Source organism: Ammodytes marinus (assembly GCF_949987685.1).
Source record: "Ammodytes marinus genome assembly, chromosome: 12".
NCBI lineage: Eukaryota > Metazoa > Chordata > Actinopteri > Uranoscopiformes > Ammodytidae > Ammodytes > Ammodytes marinus.
Genome location: NC_137216.1, coordinates 21,889,218 through 21,913,731, shown reverse-complemented (window position 1 = coordinate 21,913,731; position 24,514 = coordinate 21,889,218). Strand labels below are relative to the sequence as shown.

At 41.4% G+C, this 24,514-nt stretch overlaps 1 protein-coding gene across 1 annotated transcript in view; it reads right to left on the bottom strand.

Annotated features, from left to right (window-relative positions):
* mcf2lb (mcf.2 cell line derived transforming sequence-like b) overlaps positions 1-24,514 on the bottom strand; it is a gene marked incomplete at its 5' end in the record, with an annotated part of 37,629 nt that overhangs the window by 450 nt on the left and 12,665 nt on the right. Inside the window, 31 exons of the mRNA XM_080038492.1 lie at positions 60-172; positions 305-414; positions 883-963; positions 1,138-1,203; positions 1,746-1,805; positions 2,137-2,229; positions 2,499-2,605; positions 2,729-2,798; positions 2,966-3,044; positions 3,525-3,617; positions 3,713-3,934; positions 4,313-4,444; positions 4,548-4,640; positions 4,742-4,834; positions 4,945-5,014; positions 5,156-5,271; positions 5,371-5,437; positions 5,770-5,837; positions 5,977-6,038; positions 7,422-7,581; positions 8,032-8,223; positions 8,319-8,510; positions 9,255-9,374; positions 9,477-9,591; positions 10,200-10,324; positions 10,435-10,584; positions 10,695-10,811; positions 11,231-11,350; positions 17,453-17,543; positions 21,435-21,549; positions 23,568-23,651. Of these exons, the coding sequence (XP_079894618.1) occupies positions 60-172; positions 305-414; positions 883-963; positions 1,138-1,203; positions 1,746-1,805; positions 2,137-2,229; positions 2,499-2,605; positions 2,729-2,798; positions 2,966-3,044; positions 3,525-3,617; positions 3,713-3,934; positions 4,313-4,444; positions 4,548-4,640; positions 4,742-4,834; positions 4,945-5,014; positions 5,156-5,271; positions 5,371-5,437; positions 5,770-5,837; positions 5,977-6,038; positions 7,422-7,581; positions 8,032-8,223; positions 8,319-8,510; positions 9,255-9,374; positions 9,477-9,591; positions 10,200-10,324; positions 10,435-10,584; positions 10,695-10,811; positions 11,231-11,350; positions 17,453-17,543; positions 21,435-21,549; positions 23,568-23,651 (3,376 nt within the window). The remainder of the gene's footprint in view (positions 1-59; positions 173-304; positions 415-882; positions 964-1,137; positions 1,204-1,745; positions 1,806-2,136; positions 2,230-2,498; positions 2,606-2,728; positions 2,799-2,965; positions 3,045-3,524; positions 3,618-3,712; positions 3,935-4,312; positions 4,445-4,547; positions 4,641-4,741; positions 4,835-4,944; positions 5,015-5,155; positions 5,272-5,370; positions 5,438-5,769; positions 5,838-5,976; positions 6,039-7,421; positions 7,582-8,031; positions 8,224-8,318; positions 8,511-9,254; positions 9,375-9,476; positions 9,592-10,199; positions 10,325-10,434; positions 10,585-10,694; positions 10,812-11,230; positions 11,351-17,452; positions 17,544-21,434; positions 21,550-23,567; positions 23,652-24,514) is intronic.

Below are 24,514 nucleotides of genomic sequence, written 5' to 3'. Positions count from 1 at the left end.
CAGGGCTGCTATGATATATATTTTTTTTTTCAAAGGAAGCAGAAATGCTGTACTCTCACCACTGTCCATCATCTCCCTCCTTGACCAGCTGCAGCTTGTCTCCACTCTTCACTGTGGGCTCCTGGGCACCGCCCTTCTCATAATCAGCCATCACTGTATACTTGCCTGCACACTGTTCAAGTTGAGATATAAAAAAAAAACAGAGAAGGATGCATACTAAAATTAAAAAAGATGATGATTATGAAAAATTAACGTGGGTGAATACAGATCAAGGGGCACCTGTTGGTCAAACGCAGCGACTCACCAGTTTCTTGCTGTTGTCTTCCTCTGGGTCAGAGTTTAGAGGATCCTCCGCACTGGAATATCCGTCATGCTCCTCTGAGGCGTCCAACGATAGGCAGGCCTTGTTCCAGCCTGAAGGGAACGAACACACACACACACACACACACACACACACACACACACACACACACACACACACACACACACACACACACACACACACACACGTTAAATCTGCTGTAACATTTAGCTATGACTGCTGTCAAACGTGAACGTGGGCTGCAGTGAGAGATATACAAGTGTGAAAGGAGTGAGAGGAACAACAAAAAGCTCTTTTGAACAGAAAAGGAAAAAAAAACTGTTAATCCCAAGAATCAAAAACTCTACTGGGGAGACGGGCATGCATCTCCATATATTTTAACTCTCCGACTCAAACAAAGAGAAAGTGTCAGGCAACCATTTCTTTGTATCGGTGTGAATTTCTATGATTTTCTCTAACCCTGAAAGAAACGTGGAGACGTGGCAAAGCAACTACTAAATAAGACAGAAGGGGTTATAGAAGGGAAACAGTGGGCCCTGACATCGCTGGAGTCAGGTTACCTCTCCACTTTGTCTGTAAAGAGAGACTAGAGGTGCTGAACCACCTGGCCCTGCTCAGGTGGAGCGGGGGTGGACCTGCATCTGGGGGATAGGAGGCAATAGAAACACAGCTATAGTCACTCATCTACACTCGGCTACAGCCAATTAAATGCAATATTGTTAAGATACCAATGCTGTGCTAAGGGCATCATGGATGAACAACTTAACTGACAAGGGAAAGGGGAAGCAGTTATTTGATGAATATACTAAAATGACCTTTGAAGCCGAACGGCGTCGGATCGCTCTGGCGTTTGGATTTGTGATCGGGGCTCGTGGGAGAACCTGCCATCATGTGAGAAAAAGGAGAAAACAAAAGATTTTGTTATTGAGGCGAGAAAGAAACCACGGCCAAGATATCGACATTCAAAAGACACATTTTCATGAGAGAAAGGACAACAGTCACATGGGAAACAATCACATGTTCAGCTCTGTCTAAAATGACACGGATGGGAAGCTAGCAGCTGGATCAGAAAAGACGAATATACACAACTAGAAAAGTAATTCTATGAAGGAGAGCAAAATGCAGCTCAGCTCTTTGAATGGAAGAGCCTAACATGAAAGTGTGGATCAGCAACACAGGCCTTTTAGAAGAGGACATTTTGTCATGCCGCAGTAGGAAACGCACAGGTGTAAAGAATTTCAGGGTGCTGGTGTTGTGTGTATGCGTCACGCTGTCATGGCTAACTGGGACACTTGAATAGCACAGAGCCATGATTGTTAATGTTATTGGTAACACCGGTGCTTTTCCTACTATGTCAATGCAAAGCTGTGAAAAAGAGGGTATACTGTGGAACTGAATAAAATCCAGATGAGCTTTGTGATACCTGTTGACAGGAGGATCATCATGGGTAATGTGAAACTTTTATCATCAGTAGCCGGGGGCTCTGCGGAGGGAAGCATGCAGTATTTGACGCACTGAACTGAAATAACGTCTTAGAATATTATTAATCATGTCCTTCGGAGACTCAGGCAGATTACTAGTTCAACATTTGGGGAATAGGCTTTAAATAGTTTGCCAAGAGTTAGATGAAACTATTAAGGATCTGAGTAACGTCTTATCTAACTCGGCACATTTCCAATTTATTTTTTATTTTTTCAAATGACTTGACAAAATGATATGACTTGTGCCTAAACGAAAATGCACTTTTTTCATTTCACAAATGCGGAAGATGCTGTGATATGATGGACATGAGGTTGATAATGGCCTGCAGTTACCTTTCTGAGCTTTGAGGTTACTGAAGCCCTGTAAAGTAAAGCGCTTTTTAGCCACAGCAGCTCGGTCTGAGGTAGGACTTGTCACAGCCTCGTCTTGGCCAGAGGAAAATAGCAAGAAGACGGGACAGACAAAAAGAGAAGGAAGACAGAAGGTAAATTATGCAAGTGTAAAAGGAAGGAAAGGAATAAAGGGGAAGGAAGCTATATGATTCAATGGGAGAAGGCAGACATGGGTTACTCATCAGAGGAGGGCGAAGCAAAGAGTTATAAAATAAGTGTTGTTTGTGCAATGCATGCAATACAGACACTTAAGTAAGATGTGTTAGAAAATCACAACAACATGGGTTTCTTAGTCTACTCACCCTTTCCTGTGGGCTTGGGTGAAGAAGAGGAGTTAGCATCAGGGCTGCAGGGCTCAGCTTTCTTCTCCTCTCCCCTCTTAAAGCTCTTCTGACCAGACTTGAATGGACTGTGGGTGGACAAAAGAGGGACATAAGAAAAAACTGTTGCTGTTTTTTCACATATTTACCTTAAATAGTATATCACTAATCACATGGTTCATTTAAATGAGGTGGGGTCAATGCAGGCTTACCTGAGACTTACTGATCCGCTAGGCACAGGTGGGAACTGGAAAACCTGGTCTGGCACCCTCTGCTGGCTGGCTTCAGAGACACAGAGAGGGAGAGCAATCACTTCAAAACACCATTTGCAAAACCTTTTCATTTATAATCCTAACTGATAAAATACAAGAGTATCAGATTTGAGGTTGTATAAATATATAAGTGTGAACATTATAACATTTATTTTAGAGTACATCCTCTCTTTTTACCTCTACACGCTTCCAGCTGGGTTGTCAGAACCTTCCTGATCTCTTTCACCCAAGTGGTTTTTACTTCGGCTGTTGGTGCCTGAAAGGGAAATAAAGACAGTTAAAGGCTCAGTGTAAACTGCATAAAGCTTACTACTACTGTTAAATCCATTTGTATGCCCATTGTTTAAACCTTGTTGCTATTTTGTGATTTCTTATTGTCAAAAAATTCTATAAGACGGATGTTAGTCCGTTACTCAATTATCTTCAATTTCCCCACTATGTCTTCTGCAAGCACGTTTATCTTCCTTCCCCTCCCCCCCTTTCTTTGAGGCTCAGTTATTTCATTACACAGCTGGTAAAATAACAGTCAGTGTTATGTTTCTTGGGGTATCATTTCCAGGTTCAGTGCAGGTGAGAATTTAAAGCACCAAAAAAAAGGAAAAAAGGAATCATGGTTTGGCTGCATGGACAATATTAATTAGTCGGATCAGTTCATTGTTGATTTTGATCGTTTGTTAACAATTAAGAAAAAAACTTAGAACATGAACAGACAATTCATTTGTATGTGTTGACGTACCTGACAAATATAGACCTCTTCTCTGGAGTTGCACCAGATCTCAAACTTCTTGTTGTCTCCCTTTGCATTCTCAGTAATGCCGACAGCACTCATCTGAAAGAAAAAAAAAAAAGTCAAGATGTAAAAAAAAAAAAAAAAGTATAAATACAAATAGAAAGTCTCAACGTTGTGACTGCAGAGATGCTCACGTTGAGAGATTGCTTGAAGCTGTACGAGGGAGCTTTCTCGTAGCCTTCCCCGTTCTCCTCCCTCCTCTTGCAGAAGAGCAGGGCCTTCGCGTGGAGGAAGAGGTGCCTCTGCATGGGCTTGAAGCGCGCCAGATCCTTGACCTTGGCGTGACCTTTCTTGTGCTCCGTCCACACGCTGAAAGAGCCTTGCATCAGCAGCTTACCCAGCTCGCTCATATTACCCTGAAGAACGAGAGAGTTACACATGCTCTGACTGTGTACATTATGTTCTTTAAATCTGTTTAGAGACCATATTCTTTTGGAAACATCTCAATCTCTGTTCACGTGTGACCTGTGATCCCCCTCCCCCCTCATACACAATATTTAGTTTGTCTTTTCCTCATTCAATGACTGAGACAACCATGCAAGAAAATCCTAATGTGCTTGTTGCTATTATACAAGGACACCACACTTCACCGCGGGTCATCGTAGCTTTTGCACAAAATGATATTCGAACAGTACTACGCTCAGCATGTCCTTGTCTCTTTCATTTCATGCCGGTGGTGACCTATATAAATCAACTGTGTGGAGATTGATAAGTGCCCTGTTTCAATGGCCCACCTCATATCCTGTAATGGCGATGAGGTGCATGGAGTCATTGACAGCCTTGAGGATGCCCAAGATGGAGGTCAGTGCCTCCTGCAGGTCGCCCGTGACCGTCCCCTCACAGCTCTTACTGTACTTCAGCATTTCCTATGAGCAGAAACACGGTAAACATTCAGCTCATGGCAGTGACCGAAGCGCGGAAATCCCACTGAAATGTCAGTTTAACAGTCCACTGGCCTACATGTCTTACCTTCAGTAGCAGCTGATATTTGGTAATCCTTTGAACAGGCTTCAGCAGATAGGAGTCCAAGCCCAGCTTATGCTCCAGCTTTTTCTGACACTCCTAATTGGGGGAAAAAAAAGAAAAAAAAGAGAAGAATAGGATCAAATAAAACAACAAAAATAATAATTGTGTAAAAACTTAAAAAGACTGTTTTTTTTCACCTGGAAAAATGCGCAGTCCGAGCACTGCCTCCAAAGGCTTTCAGAGCGAGGCTTGTTGTGACAATACTTCTCATAGATCTGCAAATCTGTCATCTAGAGGGAGGCAGCAAAAAGTTATTGTATATACAAAATATATGAAAACTAGCAAACTAGCATGGTTGAATTGAAATATCTGTTGCAGAGAAATATCAAAATCCACTCACCCTCTCTATAAAACACCTTCCAACTAACTCTGGGCAGTCGGTGTATTGCTCCAACTCCCTCAGAAACGTCCTGGGAACAAAACAGAATAGAATTTTGATGAAAGATAGAAGACAATAAAGAATGAGAGAGAACATAGAGGAGAAAATGTAAAGACATTAGCTTCAAAGTGTTACTAGAATCATCAGTGACAGGCAGATGGCGCTGCTTCACCTCTTGTGGAAGTGATAGATTTCTGTCATGTTGCCAAACAGAACCTCCTTTTTGTTCTGCAGTGGAGCGGGCATGAGGTGAACCATGGCTGGGTTATCCATCTCAGAGGCATATCCCTGTACACACACATAATAAACATAACAGTTGAGGCACAGGTATTGGACATAGAAGAAAGTATTTATATAGGCCTATTTATCTTTTAAATTAATATCCACCTGCAATACACAGAGCAGCTCCTCCACGTAGGCTCGCTCAGTTTCCAGCAACTCGTTCATAACGTGCCTGCATGGGCACACACATGGGCACACACATGGGCACACACACACACACACACACACACACACACACACACACACACACACACACACACACACACACACACACACACACACACACACACACACACACACACACACACACACACACACACACACACAGAAAATAGAGAGGGAAAATTAAGATGAACAGAGAGATCAAAGGAATAATTGGGTGAAGGCACACTCAGAAAAGATAGATCTACATCTCTCTATAGATAATGACACTGGCTATTGTCACACAGTCCATCTGCTGTGTAATATGATTACAGATGAAAGAGTGAAAGGCCGGTCCCTCACCTCCTGAGCACTGCCAGGTTCTCCTCCTCCTCTGACTGAGAGGCGTGTCTGCTGTGACCGTCTCCATTCTGTAGGTGGCCGTGAAGGAAAAAGAAAAAAGAAAAAGAAAAAAAACAAGATAAGAGACAGATGACTTAAGCATAAGAGATGAACTGGACAGACAAACATGTAGACACAAACACAATTCATGACAAATAATGCACTCACCTTCTCACAGTTGTTTTCAGAGTCTGTCTCTGTGCAGTTTTTCTCCTGCTGTGCTCTGTGTGCTGTGGCAAAAGGGGACGAGGAAAAAGAGTCAGAATAAAAGAAGGGAAAGACTTTACCGACCTCATGCGTTGTAGTGTATACATGCAGGCTGTATTCACACTTTTTGAATTCCATATATTTTAGCATAGTTGGTTAAATCCCAAAAATTTGAGATTTTGAACATGAATTATAAATCAGTGATTCTTGAGAACCGGGACAAAAGGCCATCTTCCTATGTAACTGCTGTTATGTTTAAAACTAAAAATATTTAAAATAGTAGATGTCATTAGGGATTAAGAATAGAATGTCTGGAGCACAATTATCCCCTTAAATTAAATGTAATCATTATTATGTCAAATATATGACACTTATTATCTTCTCACGACGTCCAAAACAGTGTGTCCTCAGAGAAGGTTTCAATCTTTCATATGCAATAAAACCTATTAAAAATGTACTTTAATGATTAGAAATAGCTTTTTTCATCAAAAGCAAAACTAAATAATCTCTCATATCATTAAAAACTGTTTTTCTACAACACATTCATGTTTTAGAAGGATTCTAAGTGGTGGGAACACTTTACTGTAAGTCAACACCGTCAGACATTTCATTATGTAAAATGTAATAAAATCAGGCGAAATAAGGGGCAGCTGTCACTTTGAGGGACCTCTTGTCATATTCTACCTCTGCAGAGCACATTAGAGTCAGAAAGGCTCTGATAAGTGTTGTAGTTTTAGAATATTTTACATTCCGAATCTTGAAAGTCATGTGTCACAACCATGATATGTCAACACCGACTTACAATTTCTGAAGAAGTTATTTGAAATGTTTTGATAATTTTATTTTCCTGAAGTAGTTCATACTAGCACCTAACATCAACAGAAAAACCAAATGGCTACTAGATAAATTACATTTGTTATGTTTAAGAAACGTTAAATATGTCAACACCGTCAGACAGGAAATCTGACAGAGTTGACATGTGACGGTGGTGATAGGCCAATGATGGTAAAAAAACAAAAGCTGGGAGGTTGTGCCAAAGCTTAGCTCAGTAGCTTAGTATATGTTGGATACATACATGTAATTTAATTTGCCGAAACATAGGGTTTGTATTTTTTCAACATTGCACCCTGTTTTGTCCCACTTCTCAAGAATCACTGAAATACTAAAACATTCGAGCATATAAGTTTGGGAACTGATATTAAAATTTTTTAAATAATTGTAACTTTTTGGTCGATTAGAAACTAATACACATAGAGTCGGCATATGTTTTTTTAAAGTGTGTAGATTGATAATGGTACATTCTATAAAGACGCAAGAAATAACTTTTAGTTTCCATAGTATGGAATGTATAAATGTAATAAACATTTATTGTAGGTCTTAAAAAACCTAAATGTGTGGAGACTCACCAGGGGAGCTGAGAGGGGACTTGATGAAGGCTTCAGGTCTGGGGGCTACGGGCTGCACCGGCCTGGTCTGTTTGGCTGCTAGCTTCTTCAGGCTGACCCTCCTCTTGTCAAACATCTCCTGCATGGACGTCTGCTTGTGGAAAACCTTCTCCACTTGTTCCTAATGCACAGGGAGTTATTAAAGAAGTGTAAAAAACCCAAAAACTACAAATGAAACTCGTATTTAAGTCATTTCTATCATCTTTTCTCTCCTTTCCTATGTGAGCCAACTACCCAAACTTCCTGAGGCATTCAAAGTAAACCCATCATGTTATTTACATAATTCTGAGCAACTCCCAGACTCAAATTAGCATTGAGTCATCAAGAGACAGACTTGAGTGATCCATTGTTAGTCTTTCTACCATTTGACCGTGTCAATCATTGCGTATAAAGCAGCTCATTTTGTATATACAACTCAGACAAGACCCCGGCATTACTCTGAGCAGGATACACTGGTCTTCTCTCTATGCATGAATGTTGACCATAATCATCTGTATTGTCTTTTGAAACTAAGTAAAGATTGGACTTGAGTTTTTCTTCAACCAAAAAAGGTCTTCTACAGTGGTCTTACCCTGAACTGCTGGTTGATCACTGCCTCATACTCTGTCCAGATGGTACTGAGGTCTGGTAGTTGGTTCTGACTTGCGTTGTCCAGGTAACGCTCCAGCTCCTGGAGGGCTAACTCCGCCCCCTCATGTGATTGACACTTGTCAACCAGCTGAGAGGCCAGCAGGTATATACCATCATCAACCCATTTAGAAGCCTGAGGAGGACATCAGAGGAGGGGGAATCAGTACAAAACAAATGAATATTACAAGGTGTCTACACTTTGGCTGTGTGACTGTGTTGTGTTCTTACCCTTTCCAAACAGCGATGCAGCTCCAAGGCTTTGAGGAGATGGTCCTTCTTGGCCTGCAGGCTACTGCTCACATCCTCACTGACTGCTCTGAGCTCGATGCATTTGGGCTGAATGGAGTCCTCGGCGTAGTGGGACTTCAGGATCAGTTCATCCCCATCACGGGCCAACAACAAGGATCTGTCCAGCACCTCCTGTGGACCATGTGGAGGAAGGACAGTTATTACCTCATTTAAAACTATTATCCATTTCCACCAAATACTTCAAATGCATTGAAGACACATTTCTAAATTATTTAGAATTATTTTGTAGACTGCTGCAACTTAAAATGTAACAAAATATGCACCTGTCAACTCTAAGAAATCCTGCAAAGTGTAATGGCAGGGTGCCGATAGGTGGTGCTATAAAGCAACATTATACATTTCAATAGTCATATTGTAGGGTTCTTTGTCATATTGTAGGGGTATTTGTGACTTTTTGCATAATTTCTCCTTTGATAAAACTCTAATGTTCCCAGACAGGATTTAAAACATCATGACCACCTATCATTTAATCAATATGATTTAAGTTTAATAAATAATGTACATAAGTATCCACTTTCATATGCATTATGAAATGATATAATAATCACATCATTTGAAATACTGACTGGATCACTGCAGTCTCTTTTATCCCACTTACTGCATACTAGCATTTAACACATGAATTATTATGAAGAAAATATAAAAGGACATATTACAAGCTAAATATTTTTTAATTTCCCATGCTCCTGCTGAATTAGGATGGTCAACATTGTTGGAGATACATAATTTATTAACATACGAAAACAGCACTATTTCTGTAAATAAAAGCTTTTCGGAAACAGCAAACCCACAATATAAATATATTATTCCCGCCATAGACAAACTTGTAATTGTTAGGGGTTAGGTATTACTTACACAAACTCTCTCTTCATATGTGGTGAGCTCACAGAAGATGTGGTCAGCGTGGACTGGGCTGATCCCCACCTCGGTGAAGGTTGCAAGTTTCTCAGAGACCTGAACCAGCAGAGCCCTCACCTGCGGCAGAAACAACACAGTCAGTTTTCATGTTTTAAAGGGGGAATTGTGTGGAGTCTAGTATATGGAGGAGTTTATGAGATCCAACAGGCTTCAGCTCACCTCTCTGTAGTTATGCTCAAAGTGGCGCAGTTGAAGACACTGCTCCAGTTTGGTCTGATGCCTCACCCAGAAGTCATCGAAAGCCGTTTCTGTCTCGTCTAGCTGAGACAGCAGTCTGAAAGAGAGGAGATGGAGATGGATTGTTAAAAAAAAACAGGCAGTTGAAATGAAATGGAACAGAAAATGTAATGGGGGTGCTGACTAACTGTTATGTGGAGCTAATGCCCGTTGGCATTGGGAATCAGTGATTGCATTGTGGCTTAAAATATCGTACAGAATGACCTCAAAGCACACTGCCTTGCAAACTGTTATTCCAACTGATGGCAGAGCTGAGTCAGCCATGAATAAATCACTTGCCATCAACAATAACAAACTAAAGAAAAGTCTACTGGCTTGAATCTTTTTTTAAATTGCTGATATTGAACTTACTATGAAATGTGTGTCTTTAATGTGTGTGGCTATATTGCGCAATGGTAAGAGGCAGATACATATTAATGAGTTTGTTTTTAAAAGATTAAATATGAAAACATATTATAACAAGTAACCATCACAAATGGCCAAGCATATGATAATGAAAAAAACATAAAACATTGCTGAGTAGTGCCATTATCATTTCCTTCTGTTTAAGTTAATGACTTTCACTTTTTTTTTTAGAACACAGTCTGGTTTTGAGTAGCCATCCTGCAGCTGTGTATGATCCGTATGATCCCCAGTGGTTCTAACCTTTGTACAGTAGCCAGGTTTTCCATCTCATCCTGGTTCATGTTGTGGTCGGGGTCCTGCACCACGGGCTCATTGATACTCTCCAGCAGCCTGCTGCCCTGACCAAGAGCCACCAGTAGATCCCCCTATAGACGGATGTTATTTTTGAATCCAAATACATAACCAATATACATACCCTGATATCTTGCATGCAGAGAAAATAAATTATGTCATGTATGTGTTCCTTTGTTGTTACCTTCATTTTGTCTTTCTTGTTGGTGTGTGTGCCCAGCAGGATTGTTGTGGCCTGTATTTCGTTGGGGAGCTCAGTTTCAGCCAGCTCCGTCCCAAACAACTGCAGGGTCTGTGCTGTTTTCTTTACCATCAATGCAAAGCCTTCAATTGCCTGATACATACAAGACACAACATAAATGGTCAGCATTTATCTTATTAATAAAGTGCCTTGTAATGGTGGTGTGAGGCAGGGTTGTTATGTTGTCCATGCTGTTTACATACAGTACGGTGAGTGATCCACTTCTCATGACAGTACTGCTGCGTTCCACCCAGTTCCTGTGTCAGCTGGGAGCGGTCGATGTAGGAGTGCAGCTCAGTCACTGAGCTCAGCATGATCACCTGTAACAGAAACAACCAAAACTATTACACACATATTACTTGATAATAATCAGTGTTGGGGAAGCTACTTCGAAAGAATAGTTTTGTAAACTACCAATTGCATCACACTGGAAAAGCTAAACTACAGTTTAGCTAACCTAGGAATACATCTAGTTTGTCACAACATTTTTTGTAGTTTGTAGTTTCAGTAGTACACACAAAAAAGAAAAAAAAGTTATTTAACTACTATGCAAATATGAATGAGTTGAACTACCAACAAACTACTCCCCAACACTGCTAATAATCACTATCAACTAACACTTTTTTGTACTGCGAGACATTTTCTTCTTCATCAATACGTTGGATTGGACACTGCAGAGGGAAGAACACAAGTCACTGTCAGTGTAAAGTCACTGTGAGTTAAGAGCAACTGTACGCACCGGCACCTTCATCTTGAACTCATCCTTGTTGAACTTGAAGAGGATGTCTGAGAGTGTTCGCTGCAGGAGGGTGGTGGGCCTCAGAACCAGAACCAGCTGCAGGTTGACTGGGAAGGAGCCCTGAGAGCAGAGGGAAGATAGAAGCTGTCACATAATAACACGCAACAGAGCGGAGAAGATCCCCCATTTACCCTGAGTCAATGAAACATCACACTCCAGCAGGACATGTTCTGTTCGCTTGCAGACAGCCTGCTCTTCCTTAATATTACTCATTCCCTTTGTCTGTCGCCTTGTGTGTCCCACGTGAAAACCCCTCGCACAGACACATTCAAGCATGTAGTATGTGTGTGTGCGTAGAGAGAGAGAGAGAGAGAGAGAGAGAGAGAGAGAGAGAGAGAGAGAGAGAGAGAGAGAGAGAGAGAGAGAGAGAGTGTGTGTGTGTGTGTGTGTGTGTGTGTGTGTGTGTGTGTGTGTGTGTGTGTGTGTGTGTGTGTGTGTGTGTGTATATGTAGAGTACAAGAGAACAGGAACAATGTGGGGGATGAAGGGATAACCGTCCTGTGGCAGGGACATTAATCTTCAAGTCCCCGAGCTGCTTCTGCATGAATAATGAGGTAGGGGGTGACCACCAACTCATCCGTGGGCATTGTTAAGGCCTAAATTGGCATAGAGTTGATTCATTTGGTAAAATGAAATGAAAGTATTTCCTCGCTAAAAAATGCACCCAAAATAAAGAAATGAGATCCCAAAAAAGCATTAAAATTTTTTGCCAGAACATTGAGAACATCCATATTATTACTCCTCATATTTATCATTCCATGTAGCTTCCACATACTCACATCAGCCAATAAAACTGATTCCAATTAGAGTGTTATGATTGACACCCACTGACAGACTAAGTACTGCTGGGAAAGCAGTGGGATGAAGGCTGAGGGTGGACACTGATCTCCCCTCCAGAGGCAATGCAACTGTTAATGCACATTAAATTTGCTAATGACCTAAACGGCTGTTTTGCATGATTGGCTGCCCATCCCCGAGTGAGATGAGGAATGCTGGTCTAGTCAGAAATGAAGATGAACACATTGTTAATAATAATAAAAAAACTCTTGGGAAAAGAACTGTTACTGCAATTAATAAATCAATTCTGTGTTTGTCCTCGCTGACCTGCCGATGTGCGGAGGATCTGTGCCATATAGCTCTGTTCTCCAAAAACAAAAATGAATAATCATCATAAGAATGTAATGATAAGAATGGCATTTTTGGTTGTTTAAATAGTATTAATTTCCATTATGGTATTTTTAGACTTTTGATCCACAGTTTTGAATGTAGTCATAAGGTAATTAGATGATTGGGAGAGAGAAATCAATAATAAAAAAAAAAAAAAAATAAATAAAAAAATATATATATATATTTTTTATTTTTTTTAATATGTATGTATATATACACGCACACGCGCACGCACACACACACACACACACACACACACAGCTTGTCAACAACAATGTAAAAATATGCAATGACCTCCTGCTTGTTTTTGTCTCGTCCGTTCTGTCTTAAATGTGAACACTTAAATTGTCATGTACCTCACCTAATGTTATGTCTTTCACCTGTCTTGTCCTGCATCACGTAAATAAAAAAAGAAAAAAAAAAGAAAAAAAAAGATGAATCTCTTCCTGTGCCTGTAACCTCAAGATAACAACTTTGGGTGTTTTTTAAAAGCTTCCTGTACGATATATGTGTCTAATCTTCTGATCTGTATTTCTCTGAAAGCACATAAGATGACTTGATAAAGAGCCTCGTGCTTCAAAAAAATGTTTTCCATGACGTAGAGATCTGCGTTTCTCAGAAACGGCTAAAGAGAGTTGACACGGAGCTGTTGGTGTCAGTGTTTGAGTGACAGTCACACTGAGACACCTCGGGAGCAGCATGGCGGCAGTCGCACTCCTCGCCTTACTGCTGTTTGCTTTCATCAGCAACATTCACTCAGAAGAAGAGATCATCATCAAAGAGGAAGAACGCTCTTACACCTTTGATCTCGATGACGAGGTCCAGGCCAACTCCTCCTGCCTGATCTCCAGGTCTGTTGGAGAGGAGAAGCTTGTCCTATGGAACACCTCTGACTCCTCGTCCGAGAACTCCACACTACCGGACGGCTTGAAACGACGACTGACAGTTTTCAGAGGTGACAGCGTTTCTTATTACAGGATCGACAATCTGGCCGTTTCAGACTCAGGCCAGTACAGGGAGGAGTGTTGGACCGATGGCAAAGTGACATATGAGAGAAACACCCAAATCATTATTTGTAGTGAGAAGGATGAATCAAAAACAATTCGACTGGGACGCGGAGAAACTGTGGACTTGCGATGTGGGGAAGCAGATGACAATCTGGAAATCCAGTGGCTCATGCATATGAACTATGGCTTTTCATGGACAAGAGTTTTTGGGGACGGTACGACATCGGTGAAGGACATTGTCAAAGGAGGATTTCAAGTGGTGAAAAAAGCATCAGGTCCTCATCAATCCAACATCACGAGATCAGTCATTGGTGGATTCACTTGTCTGGTGATGAACCAACAGCAGTGTGTACGCAGTCGCTATGTATGGGCAAAACTACCAGTAGAGACAATGTACCGCTCAGTGGGAGAGACGGCTGTGCTGCAGTGCACTGGCACTGGGTCCAGTGATGACAAGCCTCCACGATGGACTAAGATGCAGTTCACCAACAAATACGAAGAATTAGAAGATTATGACGGAAACCACTCGCTTGTGCTTTCATCGTTGACATTGAATGACTCTGGTTGGTACACCTGTGGAGACTTTTTTTTCATGAATAGGTTTATTCTGGTGGTGTGTCCCACATTCGGCCCCCCTGATGTAGAGCTGTTCTCAGGCGGAGAAGAAGAAGAAGTCACCATCAGATGTGGAGATGTGAGTGAGGGTGAGACACGCTACTGGTTCATGAAGTCGCTCCAAACACAAGGCCAAGTCATTCATCAGGAGATGTTCGATCGGAACAGAATTACTCTCTCCGACAAGTTGGTTATCTCCAATGTCTCACTGGAGGACACAGGGGAGTATTGGTGTGCCGTTGTGGACTCAGAACGCCGGTGCGTGTCAACAAGCAAAATTCTTGTGATGTACAGAGATCCCTTTGGGGTCTACTCCACCTTTTACACAGTGAGGTGCGTAGTGTTCAGTATTCTGCTGGGGGGTCTCTGTGTCATTGTTGTCATTGTGAATCTGAAGACCATGTGAGTAAAGGCTTTAACAGGGGGCGGCTGTGGTGAAGTGTGTAGGGCGTTTGTGTGTGTGTGTGTGTGTGTGTGTGTGTGTGTGTGTGTGTGTGTGTGTGTGTGTGTGTGTGTGTGTGTGTGTGTGTGTGTGTGTGTGTGTCTGTGTGTGTTCTCCTAAACAAGGAGAAGCAGCTTTTAGTTATTATGCACCAAAAATCTGGAACAAACTCCCAGAAAACTTGAGGTCTGCTGCAACTCTCAGTTCTTTTAAATCGAGTCTGAAGACTTTTTTGTTTCCATTTTAACCTGCAATTTTTATTTTATTTGCTTCTTTTATTAGCTTTTAAATGTTTTATAATGTGTCTCCATTTTAACTTGCAATTTTTATTTTATTTGCTTCTTTTATTCGCTTTTAAATGTTTTATAATGTGTTTTATGTATTCTAATCTTGCCCCTGTAAAGCACTTTGAGTGGCCTTGTGTCTGAATTGTGCTATATAAATAAAATTGCCTTGCCTTGCCTTGCCTTGTGTGTGTGTGTGTGTGTGTGTGTGTGTGTGTGTGTGTGTGTGTGTGTGTGTAATCAATCGAATCATTTACAGTAAATTGGCTCTTAGTGATTTGACATGCAGCTGTAGAATATTTTACTGTCAGTGTCTTTGGAGAATGCTGTGGTGAAGTGTGTAGGGCGGTTCGGTCGTCCACTGGGTTACAGGGTCGGTGGTTCGATCCCCCGTCTCCCCGCCACATGTCCCTGGGCAAAGAGACACTGAACCCTAAAATGTCTCCTGATAGTTAGCTCCTTGCACCCTGTGTGGTAGCTGCTGCTGCTATCGGTGTATGAATGTGTGTGTGATTGGGTGAATGTGTACAAAACAATGTAAAGCGCTTTGAGTCTGTGAAAAACCAGGGAAAAGAGCTTTATAAGTGGAGTCCATTTAACATTTATTTTATTTGATGGGATAGTTCAGTATTTTTTGAGCCAAATAGGCTGAATACAGAAATATTGGCAAAGGAAACTACGGGGCAAAAAAAAAAAAAAAGTAATTCACAGTTTAGGCCAAGGGCTAAAGATTTCAAATGCTTGTTTCATGTATCTGCTACAGAGGATAAGAAATGTTAGAATTTGTCATGTTTTTTATGATGCTTTTTTAATTTAATTTGATATATTCATGAAGTATAAGGCAGAGATAGTTGATAACAGTTAAGGCCAAGGATTCCAGGTTTTAAATGTTTTTGATTTCATGTTTCTATCTGCTACAGAGGCTGAGAAAAAAAATTATTTAGTAAACGTTGACATTCTGTGCAGTTTCTTGTTTTGAGACAATTCTCAAGCTTTAGAGAGTGTTTTTCTTAGGGCGTCCTTAGGCCTTTACTGGTTAATATAAATGCTGTTATTTAATGAGTTAAGTTTATTATTAAAATAATAATAATTATTATAAAAAAAAAAAAAAAAAAAGAATGTCTCAAACCTTAACCTTTAAATGTATACTGTAGCTTTTAACCATTCAACCATGCTGCTGGGATCCGTGGTCGCTGGCAGTCATGGTCATGGTTTACTCGTTCTTTGTTCTATGTCAATGGCAGACAGAGAGAGAGAACACACACACGCACGCACGCGAGCGCACACACACGCACGCACGCGAGCGCACACACACACACACACACACACACACACACACACACACACACACACACACACACACACACACAAAGCCTCAAAGAAGAGGCAGATAAATTGACAACAGAGGAGGGTTTGCTTAGGAGACTGACAGTTCCTCTGTAGACTTAATTGGGACCAGTCCATAAACACACTTTCTGTCATCAGATCAAAGTCAGCCATGCATGGCAACGGGTAGCTTCCTTTGACAAAATGATGCACATTCACACGAGCACATGTGTACACAAGTGTGCTCATATACATAGACACACAATAAAGACAAAGGGAGTCTTTCGACAACGTCAACATTAAATATCCTTGCGTATTCTCTCGCATCCACGCGCATGTACACACAGACTAAATGACCTCGTTGAGTGAAAACGTTACAGCGCAGTTTGCTAAGATACTGTGGGATTTAGAACATGAACATAAGTCTTCATTACAAATACACAACTGCAGCTTGAATAGTGCCAGCTTTCATCATCATCCATTTAGCAGCCTCGCTGAATCAACCCAAACAGGACATCATCATTGCAGGGATGACTGAATGCCCCCCATTATCAGCATGTCAACCAGTTAAAATCCCCCTTGTGGGATTTATCAAGCTTAATTTCATTTGAAATGAGTGATGTGTGGCCTCCCCCTTGGGACCATGGGTGTTGATATTCATCTTGCATTCTCTGTTTTCAGACATACATCTTTTTGTACATCGCTTGTTTTGAATGTTTACTTGTTTTTGTCACATGCATTCCCTTTATTGACCGACATGAATGATAATGAATGAAATGACAGAGCTGGTTAACAATGCAAACTGATAACAATGCAACAAATAAAAAACTAGGACTTCGAAGGCTTGCATGCCCAACACAGCATGGGAGTCCTTGAACCAGACTGATTATCAGTTAACCATTAGTGAGACATTTAGATGAATTTAGCAATGAATGAACAAAGCCCTGATCTCTTTCTGTTTTTTGGGAGGGGGCATGTGACTATTTATTTTCCCCTGTAGCTATGGAAACACATGGCAGGCTGAGATGGGGATGGGGGAGAGTTCAAGGATGATGTTGGCTCATATTAACCCCCAGAGGGTGGTAGATGATATTAGTGGAGGGGCTGTGAGAGAGAGAGATGGGTGACGCTCCAACACGTCTTTCTGGCCTTACACACCATGGGTTGAGGGATCAAAGTCAGTGCCTCTCAAAACTGGGTCCTCCTCCTTTCTGCACTTGATTAAAGGGCTGCTGCTCCTCTCTCTCTCTCTCTCTCTCTCTCTCTCTCTCTCTCTCTCTCTCTCTCACGGTCACATGTATGTAAACAAAGAGCAACTTACTGCGATACGAAGCAGGGTCCCCTTGACGGCCGCCCATCGGTCTTGCCGGCGATCGATGACTAGGATGAAACCCACCCCCGTCGAAGACAAGCTGGAACACACAGAGAGCACAACACATATTAAACAGTTGAACAACTTCAACTTTAACCTCACAAACAAACAGACACTGCAGCATAGTGTGGAGGGGCCACTGAGAAATACTAAACTACAACTGAATGATTACTCATAAGGGAACGTCTTCAAGAAAAAACGAGAGCTCAAAGAGGAAAAAGCACAAGAACATAAAACATACATGTCGTTTTTCCCTTGACAGTGAGACAGTAAGGGAACCCAAGTCCTTGTTCACAGCTCGTTGTTTTGTTATGCTGCTCTTTATCTTCTCAGACAGCTGCTTCAGTCCCTAAAAGGAGATGCTGTGAAGCCCCTCCAGATTTCTTGGCCATCAGCCTCCATCCCCCCCCCAGTCTTCTCGATGCGGTCCCCCCTTTACCCTGCTGTCCTCTCTGCTCCCAGGAGAGACAAGGGCTATATGCTTTACACACCAGCAGCAATCAATGGCAATGGCATGTGCAGCTCAACACCAGACTTCCATGTGCATTTCTTTTTGTAAACATGATGCACCTACAGCATTGGTGCACATGAGCACCTCAGCTCCGTCAGAACCTTATAATGCAAAAAAAAATCCCAGTAATTCCCCAGGTTTTTGCTGTCATACACGCCATTCAGCAACTAATAAATGCACAAACAGCGTGGCAGCAGATACAAAAGAGCAGTCCTTGAGACAATAAAGTCAAAAATAAAAATCCAGGAAATTAGGCTGATCCCAGAGCGCTGTGCTGTTTGAAGGAGTAGGTACCAAATGCTTTAAACCATCCACAGCATCCAGCATGTCCCTCCCCCCCATGCCCTGCATCCACTTCAGACATCCAATGAGACACCGGGAGCTGTGGAGATACAAGCCTATCACCGGATGTATGCACAGTGACTGGCAGTTCTTGTAGCCAATCAGAAGGGCTCTACAGACGCGGGGTGAAGGGACAGGCTCGAAGCAGCAGCCACTGTAATCATGTGGGGGTTTTTTTTTTATTGGGAAAATGCAAAATGTTTATCCTGTTCTTTCTCTAACTGCAAAGTTAACATTCATAGCGGCTCTTGTCGTCGTCCCCTTTTCCTATTCTCTCCATCATGCCCACTTCTCAGCTCTGCACCACTCAATCATCCACACAGACTCTCACAGTCACTCAGGCTCTCAAAGAGACAAACTGCTTGACATCTCAGCCGCAGAGGAGGAGGACGAGGGGGTGGGAAGAGGGAAGAGGGCTTTTTATGCCTCTGAGACATTTACGGCTGCTGAGATGAGAGGGCTGGTTTATGGAGAACATACAGACCTGAGGCAGAACAAGGAAAATCAGAAGACACACAATGTAACGACCCTCTGCCGCAGCAACCAAGACAGTGACCCAAACTGTGTGTGTGTGTGTAAGATGACTCAGTGTTGCCTGTGTCCCGTCCGTTTCAATAGCAAACGTCAATAATACAATATTTTTCTTATCATCAGTTCTGTCTGTTTTGAATTTTGTTGGGGTTATTGGTGTTAGCTCTTGATCTTACCATGTCACATTTACATTTTTGCTTTTCATAATAGCTGTGTGACAGTGACAGTAAGTGTGCCCCATAAATAAACAAATGAACAATTAACATAACATGTGCAATCAGATTTCGTAGCATTTAGGATCTAAAAGGAAGGTTATTTTGAATTTATAAGAACACACATAATGTTTTGTATAGTGACCATATTGTATCAAAAACAGACACAGTCTCACATCCAAACTGTTCAATTCAAATATTCATATTCAAATGCCTGGTCGTGGTGATGTTGCTGTTGCACATGCATGAGTGTCCTAATAATAATTGGATTCTTTGCGGCAAAGTGTTAAGCTGTGGGTTGTGAAGAAGCCCATGCCTAAGGGCTATGCACAGGGATGAGGGGAATTTGCTGCATGAATGCATATGTAGACAGAGAGAGAGAGACACACACACACACACGCACACACACACCCTCCACTTCTTCTGTTGTTGAGCAGAGCAGAGAAAGTGACTGCTTGAGTTTAAGGGCACTAGTATATTAAATTAAAAACAGATTAAAAGGGGTTGGCTCAAGCGAAATGACGTAAACACTGTCACACTCTCGCATGCACCAAGCACGACTCAGGAGGAGCAGCATTATTAATTAAATAATCACTATCGCGTTTGCGGAAATAATATTAATCTCAAAAGGAATCTAGTTGTAGTCTTGCAATATGAGACCCCCTGTCTTTTCAAAATCTCACTCTGTGACTGAAAACTAATGACTAGTTGTCTTCAGGTGTGAGTTGATTGTCTTCAGATGTAAGAGGGTTTCAGTCTTCAGTCTTTTCAAAGTCTTTTAAAAGTCCTCTAGTGTAAGCCCAGCATAAGATGAATTCCATTACTAACAAATCCAAGAAGCCAGGTTTGGCTTTGAGTTATTATTTTTTTTTTTTACAGTTCATAGTATACTGTATGTGATAACAAGCATGCACACATATGGTATGATCGAATTAACAGCATAAATGTTGACCGCCATCAACATAGATCCAGGGTATTTGTTTCAAACCAGCAGCAGCTATTGAAGGTCGTGATAAACAGTTGTAGGACATTTGCCCCTGGCTGTGGTCTGTGTGCACTCTGTCTGGGGTTGTATGCCCCCTCAGGTAGCTCCAGCCATCTGCTCCTCATATGCACTACAGCTTGGGGCTCAATACTATTTCCCCACTGTGGATGACCCTCCTTCAGATGACCGGCAAGTCAATCAGACCATTAAGTATATGAAGATTTGACAATTATAATGGATTAGAAATGCAGACGTCTATTAGGTATTTTTTCTAGCTTGTGTTGGGAAAAAAATATCCCCATTCCCCATAAGAGGAACAGTAATATGTTGTTGATCATTGTGAAACAGGCTGAACTGTTTAAAGCTTCAGTAATTTAAAGGTAAGTGACACGGAAAAGGCTATAAATTGTTTTAAAGGCCAACAAGCAGAAGCATGCATATGCATTCATACAGATATAAGTGTGTGTGAACAAGTGTTAATGTGAATTCATCGTCATCACACTAGTACGCACACACACACACACACACACACACACACACACACACACACACACACACACACACACACACACACACACACACACACACACACATGCACACACACACACACACAAACACGCACACAAACTTTTTTTTAGAACAGAGCTCTACTCAGCCGTCTGTATGCATTATTCATATTCAAAAAGTCAGAATTGCTGCAGTCTCTATTTTTACTCACTTTGCCATTCCGGTCAAGGAGGATTGGGACAGCTGGGGGGAGAGCTGAATCAAGTATTTGCAAGACTACAGTTTGGAAAAAATTATCAAAGGAAAATGAAACTCTACAGACAATGGGACAGGATATGGATATCCCCTAACCCCCCATTTCTCATCTGGTCCATCACTGTGCACAAAGACCATCTGCTGAAGACTGATAAGACCCTGGAATATTAATTGGCCATTTTATTAATAAAGGAATTCCAACACCGTTTCCTTACAGATGTCTATACAGTACACAGACTGTCTCACTCATTGCACAAATCCTCCAGGCCTGCAGCTTACATCTAAGTGTGATACAGAGCACTGTGTTTACTAAATATCCACTGCCACCTACTGGCAGACTTCATACCAAAATAATTGAAGCAACTTCAATAACTAACCTTTCATCTTTACAGCCTGTATTTCTTTGGATAGTGAAAGAAAAACCCAAGAACACGTAAACTTGACACACACCATCCTGTGTAGGTCACGTTCAAGCCCAGATCATCTTCTACCTTTATCACATGATATTTGATATATTAATGACTGGCTCTCACAGTTTGTCAACAACTACCAACAATGTCAGTGTTAACGTGTGGCGCTGGACTTTACCTGGGCACACTGGTCAGGTATGTCAACACGTTGTGAAACTCTCTGTCCGTGATCTCTCCGAATGCTGGGAATTCTGGGAACACAATGATGGGGCTGCCATTATCTCCTCGACCTCCTAGAAAATAGGAAACAGAGCAGAACAGGTTAATATAAAGAAATGACTTAAGAATGCATTGTGTATATCTTCTCGAGGATGATAGAACAGCACTCTAAAATAGAGGAGAATATTATGAGGCGGAGGAAAAACCATTGAGACTTAAACTCATAGCTTAAATGCTGTAAGTGTCTGTGTTTGGGGCTCTGTCAATCAATCTGACAGGGAAAATGTATTTTTATGATGATAATAAAGGAAGAGAGCACTTAGTCATGATAAAACGGTGGCCACATGAGGGCGCTGATGTTCAAGCTGTAACAGTGATGACTGTACAGAATAAACTGCAATATCCATCATGACAAATTATTAAGTCTCACACCGCTCCATTTAAAAAAAGCCAGGAGTTTTCTATACATGTATTTTCCTATTACAAAAAAATTGTTCATTTTAAAATATTAGGATTCGGAAATAATAAAGCTCCCAATACAATAAAAATGGCAGAATAAAGCACCTCAAAAGTGTCAGCTACTGCTGTTTTACTCAAAAGTAATTTGAGGAGATATGATCTGACAGTAGCCTGGAGATAATCATTAGATTCGGATTCAAATATTGTTACATCCTGATTGGTGCTCAGAAGTATGCCTATGTGACATCACCTTTTTTCAAACAAAGCTCCGCCCACCTCCAAGAAAGGAGAATTGTGAAAAAACAAATAGTGAAATATTTAATAACCTCATGTAAAATAACCAAAACTGTTCAGATTTTGGCAGAAAATTGTGAGTTCATTGCTAACACTGGGAAGCTGATATAGGACATGTGTTTTAAGGGTCTTTAATTATGGAATTTCAGACTCAGCAGTGGATGAAATAACTATCGAAGATGGAATGTGGGGGGAAAAAGATGAGAGAAAAAGAGGTGAAACAAGTCGCTTCGCTATGACAAATTTTGTACAGACACACTCTCTCTCTCTCTCTCTTCCTGTGTAGAACAGCTGCTCCGTCAGCACTAGCGACTGGAATATCAATCTGTCTGCCTTTTTCTTCTGTAGTAACTATGGCAACAGTAAGTGCATGGTCATGTTTTCGACTTCTGTTTAGATCATTGTCTGTAAAATGGTTCCCTGGTTCCCTCTCTGCTGCAGCCACAAGGTCAGCTCCACAGGACGGACACACACACACACACACACACATACACACACACACACACACACACACACACACACATACACACACACACACACACACACACACACACACACACACACACACACACACACACACACACCGTTGGAATGGATATAATAATAAGTTTCACAAATGTCCAGAACTCTCTGTGAAAGACGCCTCAAATGTCTAGAGAAAAGTTTTGTGTTCAAGGTCTAAACACAAGGTTTATCTTAAGCTGGACATGGAGAGGCAGTAAGTGAAATGCAGGCTGTGGATGCCTGGATCAAAACCTGACGGACAGTGACCAGGAAAAGAAGTGAGGTCACATTTGAATAGCAAATGATCTGCCTAAAGAAAACAGTTCACTTTAATTACACAAATATTGAGTGCCGGTGTTAAGATACAAATTCAAAATGCAAATTCCTAAGATGGCAAGATGATTGGTGGTGTCCAAAGGAAGACCCCACAAAGTCTGTGTGTGTGTGTGTGTGTGTGTGTGTGTGTGTGTGTGTGTGTGTGTGTGTGTATTTGTGTGTGTGCGTGTATGTGTGTGTGTGTGTGTGTGTGTCTACTTCACACTTTGGTCTTTGTTTGATGGCTTGAGTTAAAGGTGGAGTCAGCAATTCTGTAGAACGCTTGTTGTCAAAAAAGTGCGGAGCTCGGAGAAAAAAACACTAGGTGGACACAGGCCCTAATAAAGATCCTCACAAGTACAGTAACACACCATTGTAATGTGTGTTTCTGTGGTTGTAGCAGTAAGTCTTCTACTTCCATATCACAGAACAGCCTTTCCAATAATGTTTATTGCACCACAGTTTAAAGGAATCCTCAGAAATCTGCCCCCCAAAAGTGTGAATGATAAAGAAGTATTACCTGAAAGCAGGGCAAACTGCTTCCTGAGGTCTGGGGTGATGTCAGCAGCACGGAGGGGACTGCTGTCTAGCTGCATGATCTCATCTGGAGAAAAGACAGAAAGACACATTATTAATGACATCAGAACCTAAACATCCATTGCTCAGGTCTGTTCAGTCATCAAGTTGCTAATAAAGGCCAAATATAAAGACCTGCATTGCCATAAACACTTTATAGAGGTGAGATTAAAACTTTAACACACATTTTCAAAGAAATATCACTATGGCAGTAACATTCCCAGTACATTAACATTACTGTCGATTACTGGACAGCTGGATCCAACAGACCTTTTCTGTAGTAAATGACACACAGTAGTGATGCATTAAGGCTTGGTAGGTTCTCTCAGTCAACATTTCTCCATCCCCCATGGACTCCCTTCATGCGGATTAAAATAATCTGATTTAAGGTTGATTACCTCGAGTAGGAGTCAACCAGTGATCAAACGGGAGGTCTGGGCAGCGGGGGACATAAGATGTCTAGCCAGTGACTTTGGGGCCAGGTGAACAAATGTTTACCCTTTTTCTTCATCATCAAAATACCTTTTTATGTTGGAGATCGCTACAGTAAAATAGAAAGAAAACTGTATATTTCCATTGCTGTCTGAGTGATAGGACAGAGCACAGATAGAGATATTTCCCCGGATAAAAATGAACATGGAGAATAAGTAGGTTACACTGAGAAACAGTTTTCTGCAAGCTGCCATGGCTTCAGGAATATGGATAACTGTGTACAGCGTCAATCATTGATTTGTTTTCAGGAAACATGTCAATATTGCTTGCTGAATAAACGCTGGCAACAGTTCAACTTGAAAATAAGAGCTCGGCAGCAAACGGCGAAACAGATCAATACAGAACATTTTGGCAAAGCACATTTCTTTCTGCTACAGGATTATATTGTTACACTCTACC